Source organism: Equus przewalskii, chromosome 22 (genome assembly GCF_037783145.1).
Source record: "Equus przewalskii isolate Varuska chromosome 22, EquPr2, whole genome shotgun sequence".
Classification (NCBI taxonomy): Eukaryota; Metazoa; Chordata; class Mammalia; order Perissodactyla; family Equidae; genus Equus; species Equus przewalskii.
This window is the reverse complement of record NC_091852.1, coordinates 48,070,176-48,094,588: the sequence shown is the minus strand read 5'-3', so window position 1 is coordinate 48,094,588 and position 24,413 is coordinate 48,070,176. Positions and strand designations below refer to the sequence as shown.

General features: G+C 41.7%; 1 protein-coding gene across 5 annotated transcripts in view; it reads right to left on the bottom strand.

The window, feature by feature from the left end:
• Nucleotides 1-24,413, bottom strand: part of NFX1 (nuclear transcription factor, X-box binding 1) — a 61,226-nt gene that overhangs the window by 20,928 nt on the left and 15,885 nt on the right. For all 5 annotated transcript variants that reach the window (XR_011531660.1, XR_011531662.1, XM_008526355.2 and 2 more), the window contains exons 5-12: nucleotides 22,293-22,398; nucleotides 19,299-19,370; nucleotides 17,609-17,748; nucleotides 11,674-11,773; nucleotides 11,378-11,595; nucleotides 5,801-5,898; nucleotides 3,794-3,824; nucleotides 383-462 (exon numbers count right to left, since the gene is read on the bottom strand). Coding sequence is in view for 3 of the 5 variants with exons in the window: in XM_008526355.2 (XP_008524577.2) it covers nucleotides 383-462; nucleotides 3,794-3,824; nucleotides 5,801-5,898; nucleotides 11,378-11,595; nucleotides 11,674-11,773; nucleotides 17,609-17,748; nucleotides 19,299-19,370; nucleotides 22,293-22,398 (845 nt within the window). In the remaining 2 variants the exon portion in view is untranslated. The remainder of the gene's footprint in view (nucleotides 1-382; nucleotides 463-3,793; nucleotides 3,825-5,800; nucleotides 5,899-11,377; nucleotides 11,596-11,673; nucleotides 11,774-17,608; nucleotides 17,749-19,298; nucleotides 19,371-22,292; nucleotides 22,399-24,413) is intronic.

The window sequence follows — 24,413 nt, the reverse complement described above, 5'->3', positions numbered from 1 at the left end:
GAAACTGGATCCTTTAAAAAACACCACTCTCACTTTGCCTAATGACCTGCCCCAAGGAGAATATAAAATCTGAAGCATCAGGCCAGTCTGTGTGTGGAACAGCACACAGTCTCCTGCGGACGACTGAATGCTCATCAGTGGTCTTGGGCTCTGGGGCCTGTGGCCTTCTGTCTTTCTTCTTCCCCTTCCTCCATGTTGCCACTGGCTGACCTGGCTGAGGCCTAAAAAGGCCCCGCCTGTTTCTCTGGGCAGCACTCTGACTGTTGCTGGGGGCCTCCCAATGATTTCTAACTCTGGGCTGCATGCCAGATGGCTGAGGCTTCCAGAAAGCCAGCCCCTGGATGAACGCAGTCCGACTGTGTCTAATGATAACTCCACTTACCACACAGCATATCTCGTTACATTTATGCCGTCCACATAACCGTTTCTTGTTACACCGCTTGTCACACATAAATGTAGCATCTGCCATGGCCAATTCAAAAGAAAAAAAAAAAAGGCAAAGGATATGAACATTCGTTCAACAAACACAGGCTTAAGAAATACAAATTTAACAAGATAAATAAATTAGTTATGGTGAAAATGTATATTAAAATCATTTTTCACTTGTCAGATTGTCAAAAAATAGAAAGTAGGAAGAGTGATTAATACACGGTATGGGTGAAGGTGTGGAGAAAAAGGCACACTGATACTTAGTGGATGGGACTATAAACTTTTGGAGTACAGATGTATCTATCAAAAATTTAAGTGGTAATTCCATTTTAAGGATTCCTTCCTACAGATACACTTTCAAAAGTAGGTAGGACACGAAAAGCACAAGCAACAAAAGAAAACACATAAACTGGACTTCATCAAAATTAAAAGCTTTTGTGCATCAAAGGATACTATCAAGAAAGTGAAAACACAACCCACCTCGCAAGAAAATATTTGCAAATCATATATCTCATAGGAGTCGAGGATCCAAAATATATAAAGAACTCTTGCAACTCAACAACAAAATGACAAACAACTCAATTAAAAAATAGACAAAGGACTTGAACAGGCTCTGTTCCAAAGAAGACATACAGATAGCTAAGCACATGAAAAAATGTTCAACATCATTAGTCACTAGGGAAATGCAAATTAAAACCACAATAACATATCATTTCATACCCAATCAGGATGGCCATAATAATAATAATAACACAGAGAATAACAAGTGTTGGAGAATATATGGAGAAATCGGAACCCTTACATTGCTAGTGGGAATGTAAAATGGTGTAGCTACTACAGAAAATAGTATGGCAGTTCTTCAAAAAACTACACCCAGAATTGACATATGATCCATCAGTTCCATTCCTAGGTATATACCCTAAAGAATTTAAAACAAGTATTCAAACAAAAACTTGTGTACAAATGCTCATTGCAGCACAATTCACAATAGCCAATAGATGGAAAAAAAAAACTCCCAAATGTCCACCAACAGATAAGTGGATAAACAAATTGTGGCATATCCATACAGTGGCATATTATTCAGTCATAAAGAGGAATACAGTACTGGCTATGTGCTACAATGTGGATGAACCTTGCAAACACACTAAGTAAAAGAAGCCAGGCACAAAAGGTCACATACTGTACGATTCCATTTATATGAAATACTCAGTATAGGTAAATCCAGAGAGACAGGAAACAGATTAGCAGTTGCCAGAGGCTGGGGGCATGGGGTGAGCAGGGAGTGAAAACTTAATAAAGGATTTCCTTTTGAGACGATAAACATGTTTTAGAACTAGATAGAAGTGATGGTTGCACAACACTGTGAAGGTACTAAATGCCAATGAACCGGATAATTTAAAATGATTCGTATGTTTTGTGAATTTTATCACAATAAAAAGTGGGCTAGGTGCTGAAGTATTTATGGGTGAAATGATGTTCGAGATTTGTTTTCAAAGTACTTTCTTGAAAAGTCAGAAAGGGAGGGATGGAAGAAACAAGACAGGCAAAATGTGGATAACTGCTGATGACAGGTGATAGGCACACAGGGAGCCATTAGGCTAGCCTCCCTACTTTCACATATGTTTGAAGTTTTTTATCATAAAGTTTTAAAAGGTGGGACAAGACGGTTACTGCATTATTTGCAATGGGAAAAACTGGAGACAATGTAACTGACCACCAAAAGGGCAACGGTGAACTACATTATAGTATATCCACATACAGAATACTCTGCAAGAATGAGAGCTATACACACTGACACAGAAACATGTCTTTGACATATTAGTGAGGAAAAAAACCCAAGTTGCAGACAGCATGTTTACTGTGAACCTAAGTTTAGGGGAGAAACAAAACTACACTGGAATGTGTATACATCTGTAGGAACACAGAAGAAGATTGGGACCCATGCCCAACAAACCAATGACAGTGGTTTCATGGGGGGGGTGAAACCAGGAGGGGAACAGGGGGGAGGGTGTATTTTCACTTTTTACTTTATATTGTTTTACTAATTTTTTTTTACTTTAAAAGTTTATTAATGTAAGGTTTTCAAATTATGTTTTTAATAGCACTAAAATTTTGACCATGGGCTTGAGGTAGAAATTTCTGGTTACCTCAAATATTCAGCTGTTTGAGGCAGTTATTCAGCCACTCTCCACCTTCTTCAGGCCACCAGATCCTTATTTTGTTCAGAAATTGGGCACCCGGGTGCTCCTCAGTTCTAGGGGCGAATGGTGAACAGCCCAGCCTGTCACGGTTATTCCATCCTCCTTGTTAGCGAAGGGTGTAGGCAGGAGCACGTGACACAAAACGTACTAAGGGCCTTTCGGACTGTTTTCCTTGCTCTTAAGAAGGAAGACAGTTAAGGACCTTCCTTTCCTTCCTCTAGCTGTTGTCTGAGGACTCAATGTGTGGAACCGCTGTAGCTAACTTATACCCAGGAGGGGAAAACCGAAGAAATCACAGAGAAGCTGACCTGGAGTCCTAGTATCACTGTTTGGCATCAACCAAACTTAGACTTGTTCTGCCTCCAGACTTCCTGTTATGACAGACAGTGAATCCCCCTGTGACTGAAGTCACTTTTCCCTGGGTTTCCAATCCCTGCAGCCAAAAGCATCCTAACCAATACAGTTTTCTTCCTGATCAGAGGAGAGCTTTTATTTTGTACACACTTATCTTCTATCACTTTTCCAAAAATGTTTTAAGGTGGTTTAAACAAAGGCTATGTGATGGTTAGCAAAACAAGGACAGAACCAGAATGGAGTGAGATATCAGGATCAAGGACAAAGGAAGAAACAATATTCTAGGCCTCAGGTTAAGAAGGCTGCTGGCCAGCCCCTGTTCCAGGTATCCGACAGGGTATCAAGCCTTAAGGGCAGCAAGCAGCAGTCAGTGCGTAAAAAGTTTGCTTCATTAGTTATTACTTACCTTCACCTCCCCCACCATTTTATCATGAAAATTTTCAAACATATAAAAAAGTCAAAACAAACGTTCGGTGAACACCTATATGCCCACTATCTAGATTCCACCCTTAGTTACTTTTTCACATACCTATCTATTCTTCTATCCACCCAACAACTGATCTTATTTTTTGACACATTTCAAAGTAAGCTGCATACATAATACACTTTCCCCATATTTTTCAGCATTTCACTAACAATTCAACTTACAGTTCTTTTTTTCTTTTGAGGTAAAAGTTACAAACAATGAAATGCACAAATCTTACGTGTACCTTCGCTGAATTCTGACAAACACAAAACCCAAACCTGTCAAAGATAGAGAACGTTACCTTCACCCCAGAAAGTTCCCTCACGCCCCTTCCCAGGCATACCTTCACTTTTGAGACTGGTACATGGGAGCTCCTACAGAAAGAAAAAGGAACAGTAACCACTTGAGGAATCAACGAAACAACACAACTACAGTGCAATGCTAACTGTGACGTGCACATCCCGATACCCTGCCCGTCTCGGGCACGCACTCACCAACTCACCTATCTGGAGCAGGGTTCGCCCGGTCCCTACACTCAAATGCTGGACTCCCAATAGGGCCCCAGGTTTACTGACTTTTCATGCAAATATAATTGTGACAACCTTTGTGGTCTGGGCTCCAAACTCCCAGCAGCTTAGGTATCATAAAATCTGAATAGAAAGAGGAGCTGCTAAAGGTATGCAGGGCAAAGAGAAATAACTGCCAGCCAAGAGTACTGACAGAAAAAGCCATTAAAAGCAGACGTAAGAATTGAAAATGTGCAACAATCTGGTACCATTCAACGCAGGGGCAAAGAGCTCTACATCCTGACAACACTGGTGAAGGGCAGCAAAGCGGAATACAGCAGCCCTTCTGCACTCGGAGTTTTATTATTGTGGTTTCAATTACGTATGCATGGCTCCAAAAGTCTAGCACACGTAACTCTGCTGAGGCGTGATCCTGAATGACACGCGTGGCAAGGCTGCTGTGTGGCAGCGAGTCAGGCACTCACAGGAGAGTGAACCCAGCTGGCTGCCCAGTATCTGCCTCTGAATTTGGCTTTGATGTTATTTACAGGTTGCCGTGTACTCAGCAATAAACAAACTGATAAAAAACACTCCTTCTCAATGAAAACGACTGTGAAAAAAAAAGGCAGCTATTGAGTTGATAACAGAAGTGAAGAGGTCTAGGAAATTGAAGCTTCATGGCTAGTAGGAGGTTTTAGATAAATTGACCTGGCTGGGTTCGATGATATGAAAAAGTTCCCCATATGCTCTCTAGAGATATAAAGCAAAGGTGACTCAGGAAAGCGCCTGAGTGAGTGCTCCAGTTAATGTAAACACTGGATTGTACGGAAGAAACAACACACTGGAGTGGTATCTACACTGTAGGGAAAGGCAGAGCCCCCATAAGTCCCCAATAAACCAATAAATATGAACTACCCAAAAAACTTACACAGTATTCTTTGTTAAGAGGTAGTAAGATAGAGCATATGATTCTCAAAGACTCCCACCAAAGTGATTAAAAGAAAACCACGTTTAAGAAATGTTTTATTTATCTAAAAGACTCACTTCCATGGGAAAGCCCACTCCATTACAAAAGATATCATGAAAAATATGGCTGAATAATGAGTTGATTATCAGCATTTCAGAGATTTTCACTTTGTCAAAAGGTTTAGTAGAACTCATATTGATGGAGAACTCCTCCAGCAATTTTATTTATTTTTAATTTTTTTTAGATTGGCACCTGAGCTAACAATTTTGCCAATCTTCTTTTTCCTTTTTCCTGCTTTTTTCTCCCCAAATCCCCCCAGTACATAATTGTATATTTTAGTTGTGGGTCCTTCTAGTTGTGGCATGTGGGATGCTGCCTCAGCGTGGCCTGACGAGCAGTGCCACATCTGCAGCCGGGATCTGATCCGGTGAAACCCTGGGCCGCTGGAGTGGAGCATGCGAACTTAGCCACTTGGCCACGGGGCAGGCCCCCTTCGTGGACTCTTCTAATTCAGCAACTGTCTAAACTCTTGCTGTGGGTGTCAGAAGTGTGTTCCCCCTAACTTCTTAGCTAACTCCTTGCAACAATGTTATTGCTCTTCTCTCCTGGCATCTAGCATTATCACATTTGTACTAGGTAGAGCTATTTGTATACCTGCCTTATCCCCATTATGGGCCTCTGAGCCTTGAGTGCAGGACCCCACCATACCTATCCCACAACTGGACCATAGCAGGTGTCAGTATACATTGGCTAGATTGAATGAATCATACCATAGTATGAGAGCAGTAAGACTGAGGTTATTTTGATTACTCCCCTCCCATAATCACCAATTTAAAAGGTATTGGTGGCAACAACTCTAGCATTGTTTGAAATTTACCTTTGTTCTGAAAGAGCATCTGCAGGAAATGACTGATGTGCGAGAGCATGGTCCACAGTCTCCTTCATGGCAGAGCTTTTCACAGGTATGAATGAAATCTTTAATAAAAATGAAAAAAGCCAGGAATGAATATCGCAACTCCTCATTTTCAGACTCCCAAATTCACTAGTCAGTCTTCCACCTCTGTCCCCCGCAAGCCCAGAATCAGAGTTAAGGAAGAAGGATGCCATCAACGCCTCCTCCCTCCTCTTCCCTGCATCCGGCAGGCTGGGCCTTTTCCGGCAAGGACAGGCCCCAACCTCAGTCACTGGAATATACTTGGCAGCGCATACGCTTTGCCTAAGTCAAAGAACAGATCTTCCGACTCTTTATTTAGGCCCCAAGTCTCCAGGCTAGTCTTGGATCTCCTTAAAATTGTAGCCATGGGTGATTTATTGAAGTGCTCTTGATTCTAAAAATCATCCAGGGATCATAAATAATCAGAAACCGTGATCCATAATCTCACTGACGCAAGCTCTGTGAATGCCTGTTGATAGGTGGCCTGCCATTCATTCTGCTAGACTAGGTTTAGGACAAGCCCTGTTTCAAGGACCCCTCAGGGATCATCCATAGTCCCTTTTGATGGCTGCTGTTTACATGATGCATTTTTTCCATCCTTTTACTTTCGGCCTAATTGCATCTTTGACTCTAAAGTCCGTTTCCTGAACACAGCTTATAGTTGGATCTTGTTTTTTTCATTCACTTTGACATCTGCTTTTTGTTTAATCGTTTAATCCATTCAGATTAACGTTATTACTGATACAGCTGGATTTACGCCTGCCATTTTACTTTCAGTTTTCTATATGTCTTTTTTGTTAATCTAATCCTCTTTTACAACTGTCTTTTTCATTAAGTGAATATTTTGTAGTGTAACATTTTTTCCTTTAATGGTATTTTTTGAGTTATTTTCTTAATGGGTGCTCTAGGGTTTACCATATACATCTTATCAGAATCTACTTCAGATCTCCACTAACCTCGTTCCAGTGAGATACGGAAGCCTGCCTCCTATGTAGCTCCATTCCCTCTTCTCCTCCTTTGTGCTATTATTACACATATTACATCTACAGTCTTGTGCCACATATGACATTCCAGTCAACGACGGACCGCATATGAGACTTGGTCCCATAAGATTAGTACCATAGAGCCTAGGTGTGTAGCAGGCTATACCATCTAGACGTGTGTAAGTGCACTCTATGATGTTCACACAACAATGAAATTGCCTAATGACGCATTTCTGAGAATGTATCCCCATTGTTAAGCGACGCACGACTGTATATATGTTACAAACTCAACAATACATGGTTATAATTATTGCTTTATGTACTGTTCTGTCTATTAAAGAAGCTGGAAAAAGAAAGGAGAGCATGCATGCACAGTTTGTTATGCTCACCTTCTTATTCACCATTTCTGGTTTTCATTTGTTCCTGTGGACCTGAGTTTCTATCTGGCATCACTTTCTAACTCCAATACCACTTTGATCTCATCCGCCTCCTCTGTGCTCCTGTTGTCAGCTATATTTCTATACATTATAGGCCTAACGATACAATTACATACACACTATTTTATACAATTGCTTCCCAAATCAGTGGAGAAAAGAATAAATATGTATTCATACTGTCTTTTTATAATTATGTAATTCTCTTTATAATTACATAATTACCTTTCCTCTTTAATTTTTCATGTGGATTTGAATTTACATCTGGGTTTACTTGCTTTCAGCTTGAAGAACTTCCTTTAGTATTTACTGTAAAGTAGACCTGCTAGTGGTGTTTTTATCTTCATTTTGGATATAAATTCCTGGTTGGCAGTTTTTTCCTTCAGCACTCTGAGTGGGTCATTTCACTGCCTTGTGGTTGTGATGTAGCGTCCCCCATTGTTTCTGATGGGAAGCGTGCTGCTAATCTGACAGGGGTTCCCTCGTATATGATGTGTCATTTTTCTCTTGCTGCTTTCCAGATTTTCTCCTCGTCCTTAGCTTTCAGCACTTTTCCTACGTGTCTAGGTGTGGGTCTCTTCACATTTATCCCATTGGAGTTTGTTGAACTTCCTGGATGTGCAGATTAACGTTTTTCAATAAATTTGAAAAGTCTTCAGCTATTATTTCTTCAGATATTTTTCTGTTCCTTTTTCATCTCTGGTATTCCCAGTGTACATATATATTTGTGTGTTTAAAGGTGTCCCACGTTTCTCTGAAGCACTGTTCATTTTTCTTCATTATATCTTCTCTCTGTTATTTGGATTATACAATCTCTGCCATTCTATCTTCACGTTCACCGATCCTGACTTCTGCCAGCTCAAATCTACTGTTGAGCCCCTTTAACGAAGTTTTCATTTTAATTATTGGACGTTTCAACTCCAGATTTTCCATTTTGGTCCTTTTTCACAATTTCCAGTTCTTTATTGATATGCTCTGTTTGATGAGACACTGTCTGTAAACCTTCCTGTACGTAAGTATGCTTACTTCTAGTGCTGTGAACATATTTATGATGGCTACCTTGAAGTCTTTGTTAAATCTGACATGAGTCATTCTCATAGAAAACAGAAACAGGACACAGAAAGGTTCTACTGCGTGTGTTTTTTCTTTTTCCCCTGCGTCTTCACATACCTCATAATTTTTTGTTGGAAACTGGACATTTTTGGTAATAAATTGTAGCAACTGTGGGTACTATTCCTTTCCCCACTGCTTGTTTTTGTTGTTGTTTGCTTATTTGGTTTGTGACTTGGCTGGGACACCTTGGTGAAGTCTATTTCCTCTATGACATGAAGCTGTTGGTGTCATTCTTCGGATGGCACAGCCTTGGGGGTGTGCACGGTCACCCCAGGATGAGAATGGTTTCAGCAGGGCTCTCTGTGACTGTCTCTTTCCCTGGCTTTTCTCTTAAGCTGTCTGCCTCATTTGGTATTACAATCAGCTCTAAGTCTCCACTAATTGCTAGCTGATTGCTCCACTGTTTTCAACAATGCCCAAGAGTATAAATGGCTCAGCAGGCTGATCCAATGACATGTGGGCAGGGGCAGGCTTTGGGGCAAGTCTGTGAGGTTTGTTCTGACCCCAGGAGGGCTCCTCTTAGCTATCTCTTTCCCTGGTCCTCTTTGGTGACCAGCTGGCCTATAGTTTAGCTTGTTGCCCTTAATTAAGAAGAACTATTGTTTTCTAACAGGCCCTGAGGCCTGAATTTCCCCACACTCTGTTTCAAAGTAAGTCAGTTCCTTTGGGGAGTACTTTGGTGGTCTCTTTTCTTATAGACTGACTCTCACTCTGGATAAAGTCTCAGCTACTACTCTGGGTGCCAGGTGGGACAGGAGCCCCTGGTTTTCTTTGGCTGGCTTCTCCCAGCGTGGTGCCTCGGCCCTCTAAGTGAGCTGGGGTGAGGTGATGGGGGCCCCAGTATTCTCGCCTGTTGTGACTAGGGTAGAGCCTCTGTTCTATGGATGGAGCTGTGTGGAGGAAGGGACCTCTTAGCTGCTCCTACCAGAAATGTGGCCCCTTCAACTTGGAGTTGGAGGGGATGAGAAATGCTGGGAGTCGGCTCCTCCCACTAAGATGCGGTAACCCCTGACTGGGAGCTGTCTTCTTGGGCACACCCATCCTGAGCCGCGCTTTTGTTAAGCAGCTGGAGGAGAGGGGGTAGGTCATGACTCAAATGATACAGACTCTTGCTGTTCTTACTGAGTTTTAGTAGATTTTTTCCAATAAATATTTCATTCGATGTATGCCCCTAGGACAATTCCAGAGACTTCAAATGGTTGCTTTTTTAGAGTTTTCCCCAGCTTTGCTTGTTTTGCTGGAAAGTGGGCCCACACGGCTCCTTACGGCAGCATCCTGAAAGCAGAACCCCACCCAGTCTCTGGCACTAAAGCTGGATGTGTAGGATGGAAATTTCCTACAGGGCGAGAGACTGAAAGCCTAAACAAGCTTTCTACAGATCAGCCAGGCCTGAATACACTTGAGAACCACCGGCTTGTCTTCGAGCTTCTCAATCCAACTCAGCCTGGTCGCCCTCGAATTCCTTGACCTGGTCTTGTCCCACCCCCGGGTCTGTTCACCCTGACAGTTACTATCCTTCTCTTGCTCAAGTCCCCTGGCATTACCCATTTCACATTTCCTCTTTCTCTCATTGCCAAGAAGGCATCCTGGCCTCAGGGTAGGATTTCTGGCCACTATATACAAAATTCTTACAAAACTGACCCATGTGCTTCTGAAAAGGGATGATCTTTACCATCCTTCCTGATTTAGCAGTCATTTGATCTCTATTTCGCAGGGCTTATCTGAAGATACATTTTCACAGTAGACACAGAGAACCAACAGACAATCTTCCTAATGCAGTTGGAACACGTATTAAAATACGATAAGAGAGCATTTCTCCTCTGTACATAAACTCAGATTGAAAAAAAAACAACTAGGTAGGGTGCTCCTACTGGTTCCTGCTGGTACTTGGAAGACACATGAAACCTCTCTTTTCGACAAAAACGGAAAGCAAACTTCAAGATTCTAGCTTTAGCACATTAGTTATAGGGGCACCTGTCTTACACAGACGCAGTTGCTCACTTTCATTGTCCCAAGCACGCAGCCTTTGAACCCTCACTCAGGACAGAAGCTGCCATGTCCCTGCAGAACCGTCCACGTGCGTTTCCCAAGGACCGTCTCAGGAAGCTCCCGTTAGAACCCAGACTACCACTTTACAGCTAATTCCAAAGAAATTTTTCTGGTTTCTATACCCAAGAAATCAGAGGCCGCAAGTCAGAAGAAAGGGAGAGTTACTAAAGGTAGGCACATAGGCATACTGAAAGCACTGACAATAAACCACAAAAAGCTTTGACAAGTAAATAACACAACTCAAACTGCACACTGGTATGGGGAAACCACCTGAGAAACCCCAGCAGATCCTGAGGGCATCACTGTATTCAGCATAATACAATCGCTGAGGGTCAGGAAAAGGAAGACTCTGGGTCAGTAAGGGGAAAGGAATTACCTTCAGTAACCTCTGTTTAAAGATGGGAATGTAAATTTTAGAAAAATGTCCATCCAAAATGATGCTCAGGAGGTGTGATCTTCAGCTAGATGAGAAACTTAGCTATAGAGGGGGTGTTTTTCTTGAGTGGTCCAAATGGCTGAAGTTTTATTGTACTTAGAATGTTAGCTCTTAAATATCTCACCACAGTTATTTTAAGATGCTCCTGTCACATGACAATGCTTTTAAACACCTGCTGAACCCTGGATTAGTAAAAGGCTATCTGGCGTTCACAGGAGTGTAGGCTACTAAGAGAAACTGTAACCCCCCACGGAGAAGTATCTCACCACGATTGTCCTGAGGGAGCAACAAAACAGCTAAATCAGAAAGAGAGATCATTTGGGCAACTGTGAGGTTTCACAAGTATATTTTGAGGAGGAAAGAAAAAGTGCCCACACAAATTTATCACAATATTTAGGAACTGCCCTGATGCTGTAACTGGAATTTAATACTATTTTGCATAAGTAGTCATCACTGCCAAATGTTTACACTCATCTTTCTAAAGGCAACTTCACGCCTACATTACCTAAGGAACCACAAGGCAGAGGCTTGCCGCACACTTTTCCACATGAAGGAACGGGGTCCATGCACGTCTTCCGACCACTGCTTCCAGGTTCTAGCAACTGGCTGAGAGGAGTCTGCCCGCAAGGGCAACAGCGCACCAGGTGGGGGAGCCGTGGGCACGGCGCGCAGGGCTGAGGGTGGCACACTTGAGAACACGCATGGCTCCCACATTTCAAGTCCCTGTTAAGAAAAAGACTGTTACATAATTGTTCCATAAAACACAGCTTTATTCTAACTGAGAAAAATGCAGGACCTTACTTGCCACATATCTTTAAACAGCCAAAGTCCCCAAATCCATCAGACTTTCCTACGTCTGTTCCACACAACACATCTCGGGAGGAGCTGCCGCAGTAGCAAACTTGAGGACACAATTTCAAAAACAAAAGATTAGTCATCTGTGTGGGCTCTGAAAATATTCCAAACAATCTATAACAAAACACAGAACAGTATCCCTCACTATCAATCAGACCTGATGCAGAAGTAAGTGTGGCTTATGCAGCAGCTCTAAGATCAGCCTGAGAACTTTATCACAGGAGGAAATAAAAAGGTCTTGTCAGACCCTGTCAGTATCTCATGGGGGCTCTGCAGGGCATCCTAAAATCAGCATTAAAGTGAAGCAGCCCCCTAAACTGAGAGACCATGAGCTGGTCCATAAGGCCATGGCCGAAAACCGTGGGTCATGAGGCTCCCTGGGTCCTCTGGAGACAGCACAGGCGATGGAAGCTAAGCTGGGGGTAGTTGCAGAGGAGTTGATGACTGGATTCCTCCATCCTCACTTCAACCCAAGAAGCACAGATTTAATACTTCATATATTGGGGTTCACATAAAATGCCTGGAAAAAGTCTATGCGGCTAAAAAGAAATCCAAAAATTGACACGATATAAAATCCTTAATAATTTGTATTCTACCACTGCTGACTGTGAAGTAACTGTGTTTGAGCACTCACATTGAGTAAAAAGTTTCAAATAACTTGAGACTTTATTTACGAGACAGAACCCAATCTAACAACTATAGATTTTCCTGTGGTTCAAGAAATAATCGGTTCCTTTATTTCTTGAGGTCAGCAATAAATATGTGTTCTGCTTAAGGAGTTATATTTCTGATGTATTAACATGTAACAAAGTCTGATAAGGATTAATTTTCATCAACTTACAAAATTTTTCTCGTGTCACTTTATATCAGTTTATAATGAAAATTTATCTCATTAAAATCAATCTACGTAAATATACCTGGCCCTACATAATAAAGAAGAGTAGAAAGTACATTGAAATTCCACAGACCTAATGACGCTTTCCTTTTTTCTCGTACAATTTGGATATCTACTTGCAAAGAAAGTCAACATCAGAATAAACCTAACATTATAAAAATGTATCAAATCTTAAAAGCACATATTTAGTAAGAAATAAAATAGAATGATTCTAACAAAACATTAGAAATAATGCTCATAAAATATTGTACTGCACAGACCAAAAACTTTCACTGAGACACGGGAAGGCGGAAAGCCTCATATCAATGAAGACATAAGCAAGACACTTGATTTTTAAAATAGACATTTCATCTTTCAGTAAGAACACGTACAATTTCATCCCCTGTTCTAAAACTCATTCATTCATTCAATAAAGACTTATTAGATGAATTAATGTAGATGCAGGAAACACAATCAATATTTGTGGAATGAATGAATTGGTAAATAAATCCTAGCAAATGGCAGCTTCTGCAAGCAGGTTTTTCTTTGCTAAGTTTCTGCTCAAACAGAACAGAGGCCTTTTTCAGAGGTATGAGCAGGCAGCTGTGAACAAAGAATCAAGGGTCAGAAAATTCTGACAATAAAAACAAAACGGAGCCCCTGATCAATCAGGAAATAATCTGAGTACAATACTAAAAAGCTCTGCTCTTCTTAGGCACAAGAGACAGAAATATGAGCTGGTGACAGAAGAGTTGGGTGGAGTCACAGCTGTTTGAAGAGTAAGGAACCAAAGACAGTGTGGAGGAAGGTCTTTGCTGCCAACCTTAATCTGTTCAGCATTTTTATCTCAACACATGAATGCAAACCTAGAAGGAATGCTTATTAAATCTCTAGACGGGCTGAAAGGGATCCAGGGAGAATTAGAATTTGAGAAGATAAACTATACTCATGGCTAAAACACTTTGCTAGATATTTAATGTGGACAAATGAAAAGTCTTCAGCTAGGTCTGAAAAATCAACTACACAAAAACAGAATGGAAGAGCCTGGGATCCATACAAACACCCATGAAAAAGACTCGGATGACTTAGCTGAGTTAAAGCCCAACATGAATCCAGAGCTAAAAATGGGGGCCGGCCCTGCTGAGGAAGACGGGCCCTGAGCTAACATCCGTGCCCATCTTCCTCTACTTTATATGTGGGGTGCCTACCACAGCATGGCTTGCCATGCGGTGCCATGTCTGCACCTGGGATCCGAACTGGAACCCTGGGCCACCAAGAAGCGGAACGTGTGAACTTAACTGCTGCACCACTGGGCCAGCCCCACCAATTTTCATTTATTTCTGCTCTAATTTTTACTATTTCTCTCCTTCTGCTGACTTTGGGCTTTGCTTGTTCTTCTGTTTCTAATTCTTAGATGTAGTTTAAGACTACTTATTTGAGATGTTTGTTTGTTAAGGTGTGCCTGTATTGCTATGAATTTCCCTCTTAGGACTGCTTTTGCTGCATCCCCTATGAGATGGTATGGTGTGTTTTCATTTTCATTTGTCTCCAGATATTTTCTGATTTCTCCTTTAATTTCTTCAATGATCCATTGGATGTTCAGTAGCACATTGTTTAGCATCCAGATATTTGTCACTTTCCTAGCTTTTTTTCTTGTAGTTGATTTCTACTTTCATAGCATTATGGTCAGAAAAGATGCTTGATGTGATTTCAGTCTTCTTAAATTGATTGAGGTTTGCCTTGTTTCCCAACACGTGGTCTATCCTTGGAGAATGTTCCATGTGCACTTGAGAAGAATGTGTATTCTTCTGTTTTTGGATGAAGTGTTCTATATATATCTATTAAGTCCATCTGGTCTAGTTTTTCAATTAATTCCACTATTTCCTTGTTGATATTCTGTCTGGGTGATCAATCCCTGGATGTAAGTGGGTGTTAGGGTCCCCTACTATTATTGTGTTGTTGTTAATATTTCACTTTAGGTTTGTTAATAGTTGCTTTATGTACTTTGGTCCTCCTGTGTTGGGTGCATATATATTTATAAGTGTTATGTCTTCTTGGTGGAAGGTCCCTTTTATCATCATATACCGCCCTTCTTTGTCTCTCATTGCCTTTTTTATCTTGAAGTCTACTTCGTCTGATGTAAGTACGGCAACACCTGCTTTCTTTTGTTTGCCATTAGCTTGAAATATTGTCTTCCATCCCTTCACTCTGAGCCTGCGATTGTCTTCAGAGTTGAGATGTGTTCCCTGAAGGGAGCATATTGTTGGGTCTTGTTTTTAAACTTATCCTGCCATTCTGTGTCTTTTGACTGGAGAATTCAATCTGTTTACATTTAGAGTGATTATTGATATATGAGGGCTTAACGCTGTCATTTTCTCACTTGTTTTCTGCTTGTTCTGTATTTCCCTTGTTTCTTATCCTGTGTATTTTGGGCAGCAAAAATACTTTGGTAGTTCTCTATTATGGTTTTCTCAGTTTTCTCTTTATTTGTCATTTGTGTCTCTGTTCTGATTATTTATTTAGTGGTTACCATGAGGTTTGTATAAAAAACTCATAGATTAGATAGTACATTTTCTGATAGCCTCTTTCTTCTTTAGTCTAAGCCAATTCCATGCCTATCCTCTTCCCCTTCTAAGTCATTGTTGTCACAACTTATTCCATCTTGTGTTGTGAGCTTGTGGTTAAAATGACAAGATTATAGATATTTTTGATGCTTTCCTTCCCTTTATCTTTATCGTTATAATTGTTTGCTAACCTCTTCTTATAGAGAGTTGCAATTTTCTGATTTTGTCTGCCTATTTATCTCCTTGTTCAAGGCTTTGTAAACTTGTTTTTTTTTTTCCAGGTATGAGGGCCTTCTTGATCATTTCTTGTAGTGGGTTCTTGCAGTGATGAACTCCCTCAGCTTTTGTTTATCTGGGAAAGTTTTCATTTCTCCATCATATCTGAAGGACTTTTTCACTAGATAGAGCATGCTTGCTGAAAGATTTTGTCTTTCAGAATTTTGAATATATCATTCCATTCTCTCCTAGCCTGTAAGGATTCTGTTGAAAAATCTGCTGAAAGCCTGGCAGAGCTTCCTTTGTAAGTTGCTTTCTTCTACCTCGCTGCCCTTAATATTTTTTCTTTGTCATTGACTTTTGCCAGTCTTACTACTATATGCCTTAGAGAAGATCTTTTTACATTGATGTAATTAGGAGTTCTATTAGCTTCTTTTACTTGTATTTCTAGATCCTTCCCCAGGTTTGGGAAGTTCTCAGCTATGATTTCTTTGAACAAGCTTTCTGTTCCATTCTTCCTCTCTTCTCCCTCTTGAATATTTATAATCCTTATGTTGCATTTCCTAATTGAGTCAGATATGTCTCAGAGCATCTCTTCATTTCTTTTTAGTCTTAGTTCTATCTTCTCCCTCGTCTGAAGTATTTCTATTGCTGTCTTCCAGATTGCTACTTCTGTCCTCCACCATATCAGCTGTTATTCAAGGATTCCAAATCTTTCTTTATCTCATTCATTGTGTTTTTCATCTCCAACATTTCTCACTGTTTTTTCTTTATAGTTTCAATCTCTTTTTTGAAGAATTCCCTCTGTTCATTAATTTTGTTCATGATTTCATTGAACTATCTGAATTTTCTTGTAACTCATTCAGTTTTTTTATGATAGCTATTTTGAACTCTGTCATTTAGATCGTAAATTTCTGTGCCTTCAGGATTGATTTCTGGGTGTTTGTCATTTTCCTTCTAGTCTGGACTATTACTGTATTTCTTTTTTGATGGGGTGGATTTGTGCCTTTGCATAGTGATAGTATCTGGTTGCAGACTCCACCTGCTGCCACTGAGGTGGTCAGGAGCTGTGTATTCTGAGCCTGCCGTGATCCTTGGTGTCTGTGCCTGTCCTTTGAAGTCTATGCTGCCAGGCCTGTTTGCGATTGCTTGCTTGCAACTGCTGCTTTACTAAGGTATGTGTGGGTGCTGTGGCCAACCACACAAGCTAGAACACCGGGCAAGGGGCAGGGTGTTTTCTGTTCTGCATGTGATCTCCCAGGAATTTTCTCTCTGCCCTCTTGGGGTGCTGGCTTGATGAAGACACCCCCGCAACAGCTTAGCCTCCTCTGTGTGGAGCCCTCCCAAGGGCTGTGAGGGAACGTGGAGAGCAAAGGCGTTCCCATGGAGAGCTGCCCCTCTCCTCTCTTTTCTCAGAGCTGCGACATCCCACGCTCTAGACTGCTGCCAGGGAGGGAGAGGAGATGCCCTTACCTCCTTCCACTTCCTCCCAGGGAATCTAGCGCCTCTACCTTCAGATGTCTGGCTGTGTGGGTCTCTCAGACATCTTTTGGGTTGTGTGAATGTCCTCTGTTGTATTATGAATGTCCTTTTCATTGTATCTTAGAGGGAAGAGTCTGAGGGAAAAGCTCACTCAGCCACGATGTTGACATCACTCAGTAGTCACTTTTTTTAAAAAACAATTTAACACTTTATTATTATTTTTTTTTTTGAGGAAGATTAGCCCTGAACTAATATCTGCTGCCAATCCTCCTCTTTTTGCTGAGGAAGACTGGCCCTGAGCTAACATCCATGCCTATCTTCCTCTACTTTATATGTGGGATGCCTGCAACAGCATGGCTGGACAAGCAGTGCGTAGGTCTATACCCGGGATCCGAAACGGCGAACCCTGGGCCACCAGAGCAGAATGTGCAAAGTTAACTGCTGAGCCACTGGGCTGGCCCCAGTAGTTACTTTTTAAAAATTTTCCAAGCAGTTAATTTTAAATAGCATTTTAAAATCTACTGTCCAAATTCTATAGGACAATGACCTATACTGGTATTATGTAACTAAAATAATGAAAACCATCTTAGCATTAATATACCTCCAGTTTTCTCCACCCAAGGTACCAGAGTTAACAGAGTCATCGTGACTGTAGGTTTGAGATGAATCCATGTCATTAAGACAACCATAAATAAGCTTCCAGAAAAGTATACAAGCATGGCTGGCTGGTGTGCTCACCACTCACCCTGCTTCAATATGATCCGGCAAGGCTGGCACGGACCCCCATGGCACAGCTCAGCACACTGGTGCTGACCACAGTTCAAAACATTCTCACATGGGTTAGAACAGTGGACGGAGACAGCCTGACCACAGCGAACTGTGTGCCTGTAAAGACAGTAGATGTAAAGACAGCATTAGTCTAACATTGGACATTCTGTTCCTGTGTGACAGATAAACTAACACTGAAGCCCAAATCTTCCCCCAAAACCTACTAAACCTTTCTCTTGGGTGAAAAATGTTTCACCTATTTTTTCTGTTTCCTTCCTTCCTCCTTATTTCCTCAATTACTCTCCCCTCCTCCACTTATTCTTCTTTTTCCTCCTTTGCTTTTCTTATTTCCCATCCTGCCTTCTCTCTCCCCTATTTTCTGATCAGTGAGGAATTGAAGGCCATTCCTAAGTATCTGTTACAGGTGATTTCTTCTCTGTATCCCCATGAAGCAGCATGCAGGAGGGGAAGAGCCCTCAGCTCACCTCTATCTTAGAGACTCGGGTGGGAGGCTGGGGAGTTATAATGTATGTAGTTATAATGTACCTTCTCAGAATGGAAGTATAACGGTGTTCTCCTAGAACCTAGCACTCGGGCATTTTATGCAGCTGCAATACTTAAGAACATACTGCATGTGACTTTGATTCAGGATTGGAAATCATTCTGGCTTTAATCTAATAAACATCCTGATTTTGCTGCCTTATCAGCTAGAGAAGGATATGAGGCCAGTGCTTTTAGACAATTGTCTTCAGGTCTCTCTCCAGAGTAAAACTTTAGAGCTTGAAGTGTACTCTCCCATGAGGAGAGTTTTATTCTATCCCCAACTCCCACTTCAACTACATATTTTGTTTTCAAAGGCACTGTTATATAGATGGTCAGTTTCCAGTGCTCAGCATCACAGCTAACATCAACCCTTTGAGGAAGACACTGTTATTTCTACATTATGATAAGAAAAGGGAGGCTAAGCCAGACCAAGCAACTTGCCCAGGTTAATAACTAGTTACTGGCAGAGCCCAGATGTGACCTGGTCTTTCAGACCCAAAGCCCTTGAATGTGACTATCAGGCCGCACTGCTACCCTAGTACGTTCAGTAAACACTAAACAAATACATATCCCTGAAAATCTGCACAATCCCATCTCATCCTGTTGTTCAAAAACCACTTTACACTCTTACTGAGCCTCAGAGGCACCTGCAGCCATCAGTGATCCTCCCACTGATGATGCAGGAGAACTTGGACTGTAATGAAAAGAGGGTGCGCTCTGGGGTGACGTATTCCTTCACTCAACAATGTTCACTGAAAACCTCCTGGACTCCAGATACCGTGTTAGGCCCAGGTGAATGGTCCTTGGAGGCCTCCTGGACCTTAATAGGCCTGGATTCAATTCCTGTTCTTTCACCCTCCAGAGAGGTCAAGAAAAAAGTCCCTGTCACCTTGGCATTTCACCTGAAATGGGTAATATATCACTATGCATATAACTTCTTAATCACTCAGAAGATTGCAAAAGATCAAGGCAATATAGGAAACTACTATTTACACCTACCATTTATTAGTGGTAGTAAATAAGTACTATTTACTTCTACCTCCTAATCTTTTATTTTAGAAATCCACACACAAATCATCAATGTGGAAACTGAATTCTTCTTTAGGGTGCAATTCTAACTTTACCTGGTCCGTCCACATTCACACGTTTTAGTCATAAAGGCAGGGCAGGGTGGGCAAGGTCCAGGATGGCAGAGACTGAAAAAGAAATGCTTTGATGAATAAATCATACCCACGTATCTAAACCTGAACAAAGCTGCCCCAACTGGGTCCTACTGTGAATGTGACAACAAATAAACCTACTATGAAATGTTTTAGTATTTGTCTAAAGTTGATTAAACTACTTAAACAAAGATACCAACAACGTTTTTATATAGCAAGAGTTGACAGCATTATCCTCTTAGAACATTTAATGAGAAAAGTAAAGCCCAAGTCAAAATACTGGTTTTATTTGGGTCTGACAGTCAAAGATAACATTTCCAAATATGGTGTTGGCTCACTTAGTGCAGTGTGCAGGGATGAAAACAGCTTGCCACTTAGGTGAGTGACAGGATGGCCAATGGAATCTTTTAGAAGATCCGAACCTGAGCAAAGTAATAGAGCTCAAATTGACTAGGTCCATGAGAATATAGACATTTTCTCATCAGCTAGTGAGGTAACAACCAGGTGATGGGCCAACAATGGGAACAGTGAAAGGAAGGCTGACGTGACGGCAGGCGTGCTGTAAGTAACACAGGGAGAGAACAAAGGGGAAGGACACGTGGAAAGAGCCGGGCGTGGTGATGCACTACAGGTCAGAATCAGACCTCTGAACAGAACGCTTTTTATAGGAGCTATGATATAAGGAGACCAAAGAACAAAATCATGAAACAGAATTATATATTCACATAAATACTGTCCTCTTCAAAGCAGACAGCTTGGTAAATTACACACCTGTTCAGAAATACTTAAAATATTTTGGGAACTTCTATGACAACTTTTTTTGGGGGAGGACACATTACAAGTTATGGCAAATCACAACTCTTTGGGAATTAAATACCAATCAGAGCCAAGTCTAATTAATCAAGTAGGTAATAAAATTTGGTATAAAAACCACATATGCTTATAAAGCGGTCTGTTTGGATTTTTTATGTGACTCCTAAATAGGTTCTGATAATTCTTAAATGAGCTTTAAACACTGAAAACAATCCAGGAACAAGTTCCTAGTCTTCTAAGGGCACCCATTTTGACAGGCAGAACCCACAGGAGATCTAAGTTTAAGCATGTTTCTTTAAAGATGAGTATCATTATTCAATTATTCCATTTCACATGCTATGCCTCAACCCTTTCAGCTGAAACTATTTTCATGGCTGCACAGTTAACTACTTTAGACTGCGAGATAAACTGCCAATCAGGTGTGGATGCCTCCAGGTTATTCCAAATATCCCCGAGGCCTGGACTTAATTGCAGGTTTTCATAAATCTTTAGAGCAGTGGTTTGCAACACTGGCTACATATTAGAATTACCTGAAAAGCTTTTAAAACTATAGATGCTCAGACACTCCTCCCCGCAACCCCCCACACCCACCCCCAGCCCCAAACCCGAGATGCTGATTCAACCGCTCTGAGGCAGAGCCTGGGCACTGGTGTTTTACAGTGGTCCCTAAATGATCCTAACATGTAGCCAGTGATGAGACCAACTGCTCTAGAGAATCCTATAATCTAGGAGAACAACTCAAAAAAGAGGGACAGAGGCACCAACTGTGCCTTCGGAGCCCTGAGAGGCAGGAATGAGAGAAACCCAAAGCTTTCTTTTGAAAGGCAGGTGCTGACAGGTATGGAGTTCAGCAATCTCAGGGTCCTGACAGGAGTAAAAGGACAGCTCCCAAGTCAAGAAGAGGATTTCCAGAGCCAAGAAGGAGCACGTTTTAGGGCCTCTTTCCTTTTAGACATGGTGTTGACTGCCTGATCTGCATTGATTGATGTTCTCTGGTGGGCATGACAGGGGCCCTTTCTGCTCCAGGCTTTGGAAAGATAGTTCACATAGAGGGTTAATTTCTTATTACGGAATTAACTGAAAATGTCAACTAAGGGAAGGAACAGTTTAAAGAGATGAGTCCCCAGGTCTCAGGCAGGACCCAAAGAAGCGATCAAAGAACTGGGAGGGGCTGACTGCCAGCAGATGGCAGGCCATGCTGCTCAGCCAGTCTGACCAGCTCTCCCCAGTAACTCCTCCCCACACCAACCCCATGACTTGATCACAGGCCTCAGGTCCAATGTCCACCCCTGCTCCACACAGCAGAAGCACCAAGATAGCACTCTGATGTCTGTTTTACTCTTAGATTTGGGTAATAAAAGCAAGAGTTACCATGTTTTGACCACTTACCATGTGCCAGGCTCTGTACTAAGCCTCTTAGGTGCATTAATTCATTTAATATTAAAAAAAACTCTATAAGAATTGCTGCTTATATCATTATTATCTTATAAGTGCAGAAACTGAGGCTCAGAGAAGTTAAGTAACTTGTCCAATGTCACATAACTGTTGAGTGACTCGAATCCAGGAATTAAACCTTTGTCTGAGGTCAAAGCCTGTAGAACTGTATTTGTAACTGATCAACTGTTTATTATTTTGCATTTTTTTATGATTTAGAAGCTGATTAGATACATTCTAAAGCTGGCTACTTATTATAGGGAAAGGAGTCACATCCTAGAAACACTGCTCAATAAGGCCCTACATAATTGCCTTTCCCCACACAGAAGTCTGTCCTATATACTCTCTTAGACCTGGATTTTGCTGGGGGGTATTTCGTCTGAGAAGCCAGCAGTGTAATACAGTGAGAGGACACTGGCTTTGGAAATCCCAGCTCCATCATGTCCTACCGCTCTGACATTGGGCAAAATGCTTGGCCTTTCTGAGCCTCATCTGTAAAATGGAGATGAGACACATCTATACATCACTGGGCTGCTGCAAGGATTCAATGAGTTAACTTTTGCAGAGAACCTGGCACAGAGTAAGTGCTCAGCAAATGATACCACTTGCCCTTCACCCTGTCCTGTGACATGCTAATGAGATATGTGAACTCAGAGCCACAAGCAAAGCGTGTCCAACAGGAATCCCCAGGGGTCTAGCATTCCAACTTACAGGTTACAGGAATGTGGGCAGTCCTGGCCAGGCTGTTTCTTTCTACAAACTTCACCACAACTATGTGGAATTTCATTTCTGCTCCATTCAGGATTCTTTACCTTGCCTAAAACATCATATCAGAGAGTCAATGGTACAAACTTCAACTGCATCGTAGACTTTAATGAAATAATATAATATAGCTAGACAGCATGAAACATCAGCGTGGTTTTCATTAATTCAACAAACACATTATCCCACATCCTAAAATAAAAAGTTAAATGTAATGCTTCATCAAAAGTTTCACTGAGTACGGTAAACCTTAAATTCTGGATTACCTGGAAAAGAGAAATAAAAAGTCATTTTTACTTATGAAAATGCCACTTTGACTGATGGACACATTTAATTTAAGATTAAAAAAACCTATAAGATAAGTCTTCTGTAAATGGGCCATTGAAGTGATATGGGAACCAGAAAGAAGGAAGAAGGGAAGAGCGCGACGGAGGGAAAAGAGGCAGTAAGAGATGGACAGGACCTAAGTGCCCTGTATAGTAGGAATGCTATTCTAAGATACAAAGTGGGCATAAAAGGGCTATAATTTTACAATCAAGGTCACTCCGCAAATCTTTAGGAAGCATCTTCCACGAACTTAGCACAGAGGCAGGAAGAAGAAAACTGAGGCACAGGACTCCTTGCCCTTGAGGAGTTCCTCCCCACTTGGGCAGTTTACAGCCTAAATGACAGCCTGTCCCCAGTCCTTGACCTCTGCTTTTCTCTCTAGCCTGTGTCCTTCAGAAATCTCATTCATGAGGTGAGGTTCAATACACCTAAAGGCCAGTGATTCCCAAATCCACATTTTCTGCACTCCCCTGAATCCTCAGTTTCAGTCCTACGTGTCCAACCGTCTGTGGAGCATCTGTGCTTGGGGTTTCACAGTCACCTCAAACTGCCCACATCTACAGCCAAAGTACGGTACCTGGTGTTCCCCTTCCATCTTTCAGCGGCTCCGCCTCTTCTCCCTGACTTTAAAGGATGGCTTTTCTCTTTCTGCAGGGCTCTGCATTACACTGTTTTTCGCCCCTTACCCTCCTATCCACTACCATCTCATTTACCGCTCCCAATTGCAAATATCATCCCTAAGACCTGCTCCCTGCTCCAACGTTCCTAAGTCCCAGGAGGACACATCTCTCGCTGGACGTCTTACTCATCTTCCTACTCACATTTCTAAACTGAACTCACTGTCCCCAACAAACCCAGTCCTCTTGACTCGCCCTCTCTTCCCTGGGTGTCACCATTTGGGTTCCTCCCTTTCCCATTGCTGTTAATTCCTGTTTTCCTTTGAAATCTTGTACCCCTTCCTCTCTGTCCCATTCTAACACCCAATACAGACCTTTATTATTCTTTGTCTGGGTGGTTACAAGTCACCAAATTGCTTAGGCCCCAAAATACTCTACTCACTGCCACCAGACTAATCTTCATAAAGAATCACACTGATGCCCTCAGTGGCTTCCTACAGCTGCCAAATAAAGTCCCAAGGTCTAGGCCTGGCAACAAGAAGTCAGCCCTGCTTTTCCAGTCATTTCCCACTCCTCCACCTGCACAGATCCTGGGTTCCATAAGCAGATGACTCGCTTTTCTCCCAACAGATCCTCAGCCTTCTTGGTCTTAAACTTCTGCTTATGCTGTTCTCTTCAACAAATCTTTCCTCCTACAAAGATTTTACTCGTCGTCAAGCCCAGTTCACTTCTACCTCCTTTATGAAGGCTTCCCTTAATCATCCAGCCAGAAGCCATAACTCACCCCAAGTATCTCCCACAGCACTTGGCACTTCCAGTGGAACATCAAGTTAATTGTGCCTTAACTTTCAGAGTGCAAGCTCTGGAAAGTCATCCCCTCTGTTTCTTCATGGTGCCATGTACCTTACTTACTAAGTTCTCAATAAAATATATTAAATTAGTAGTCTCCTGGAATAGCAGAGTGGGGCAAAGTCATCAGATAGGTTAAGGTTGTTATTTGTATTCCTACACCATTTTACCTCACTCAGATCATCTTAAGCTTCACCCGACATTCTTCTGCCTTCTTAGGGTCTCATATCTAATTTGTCAGTGAAGATTTAGTAAGAATTTTAATTCTATTGTGGTG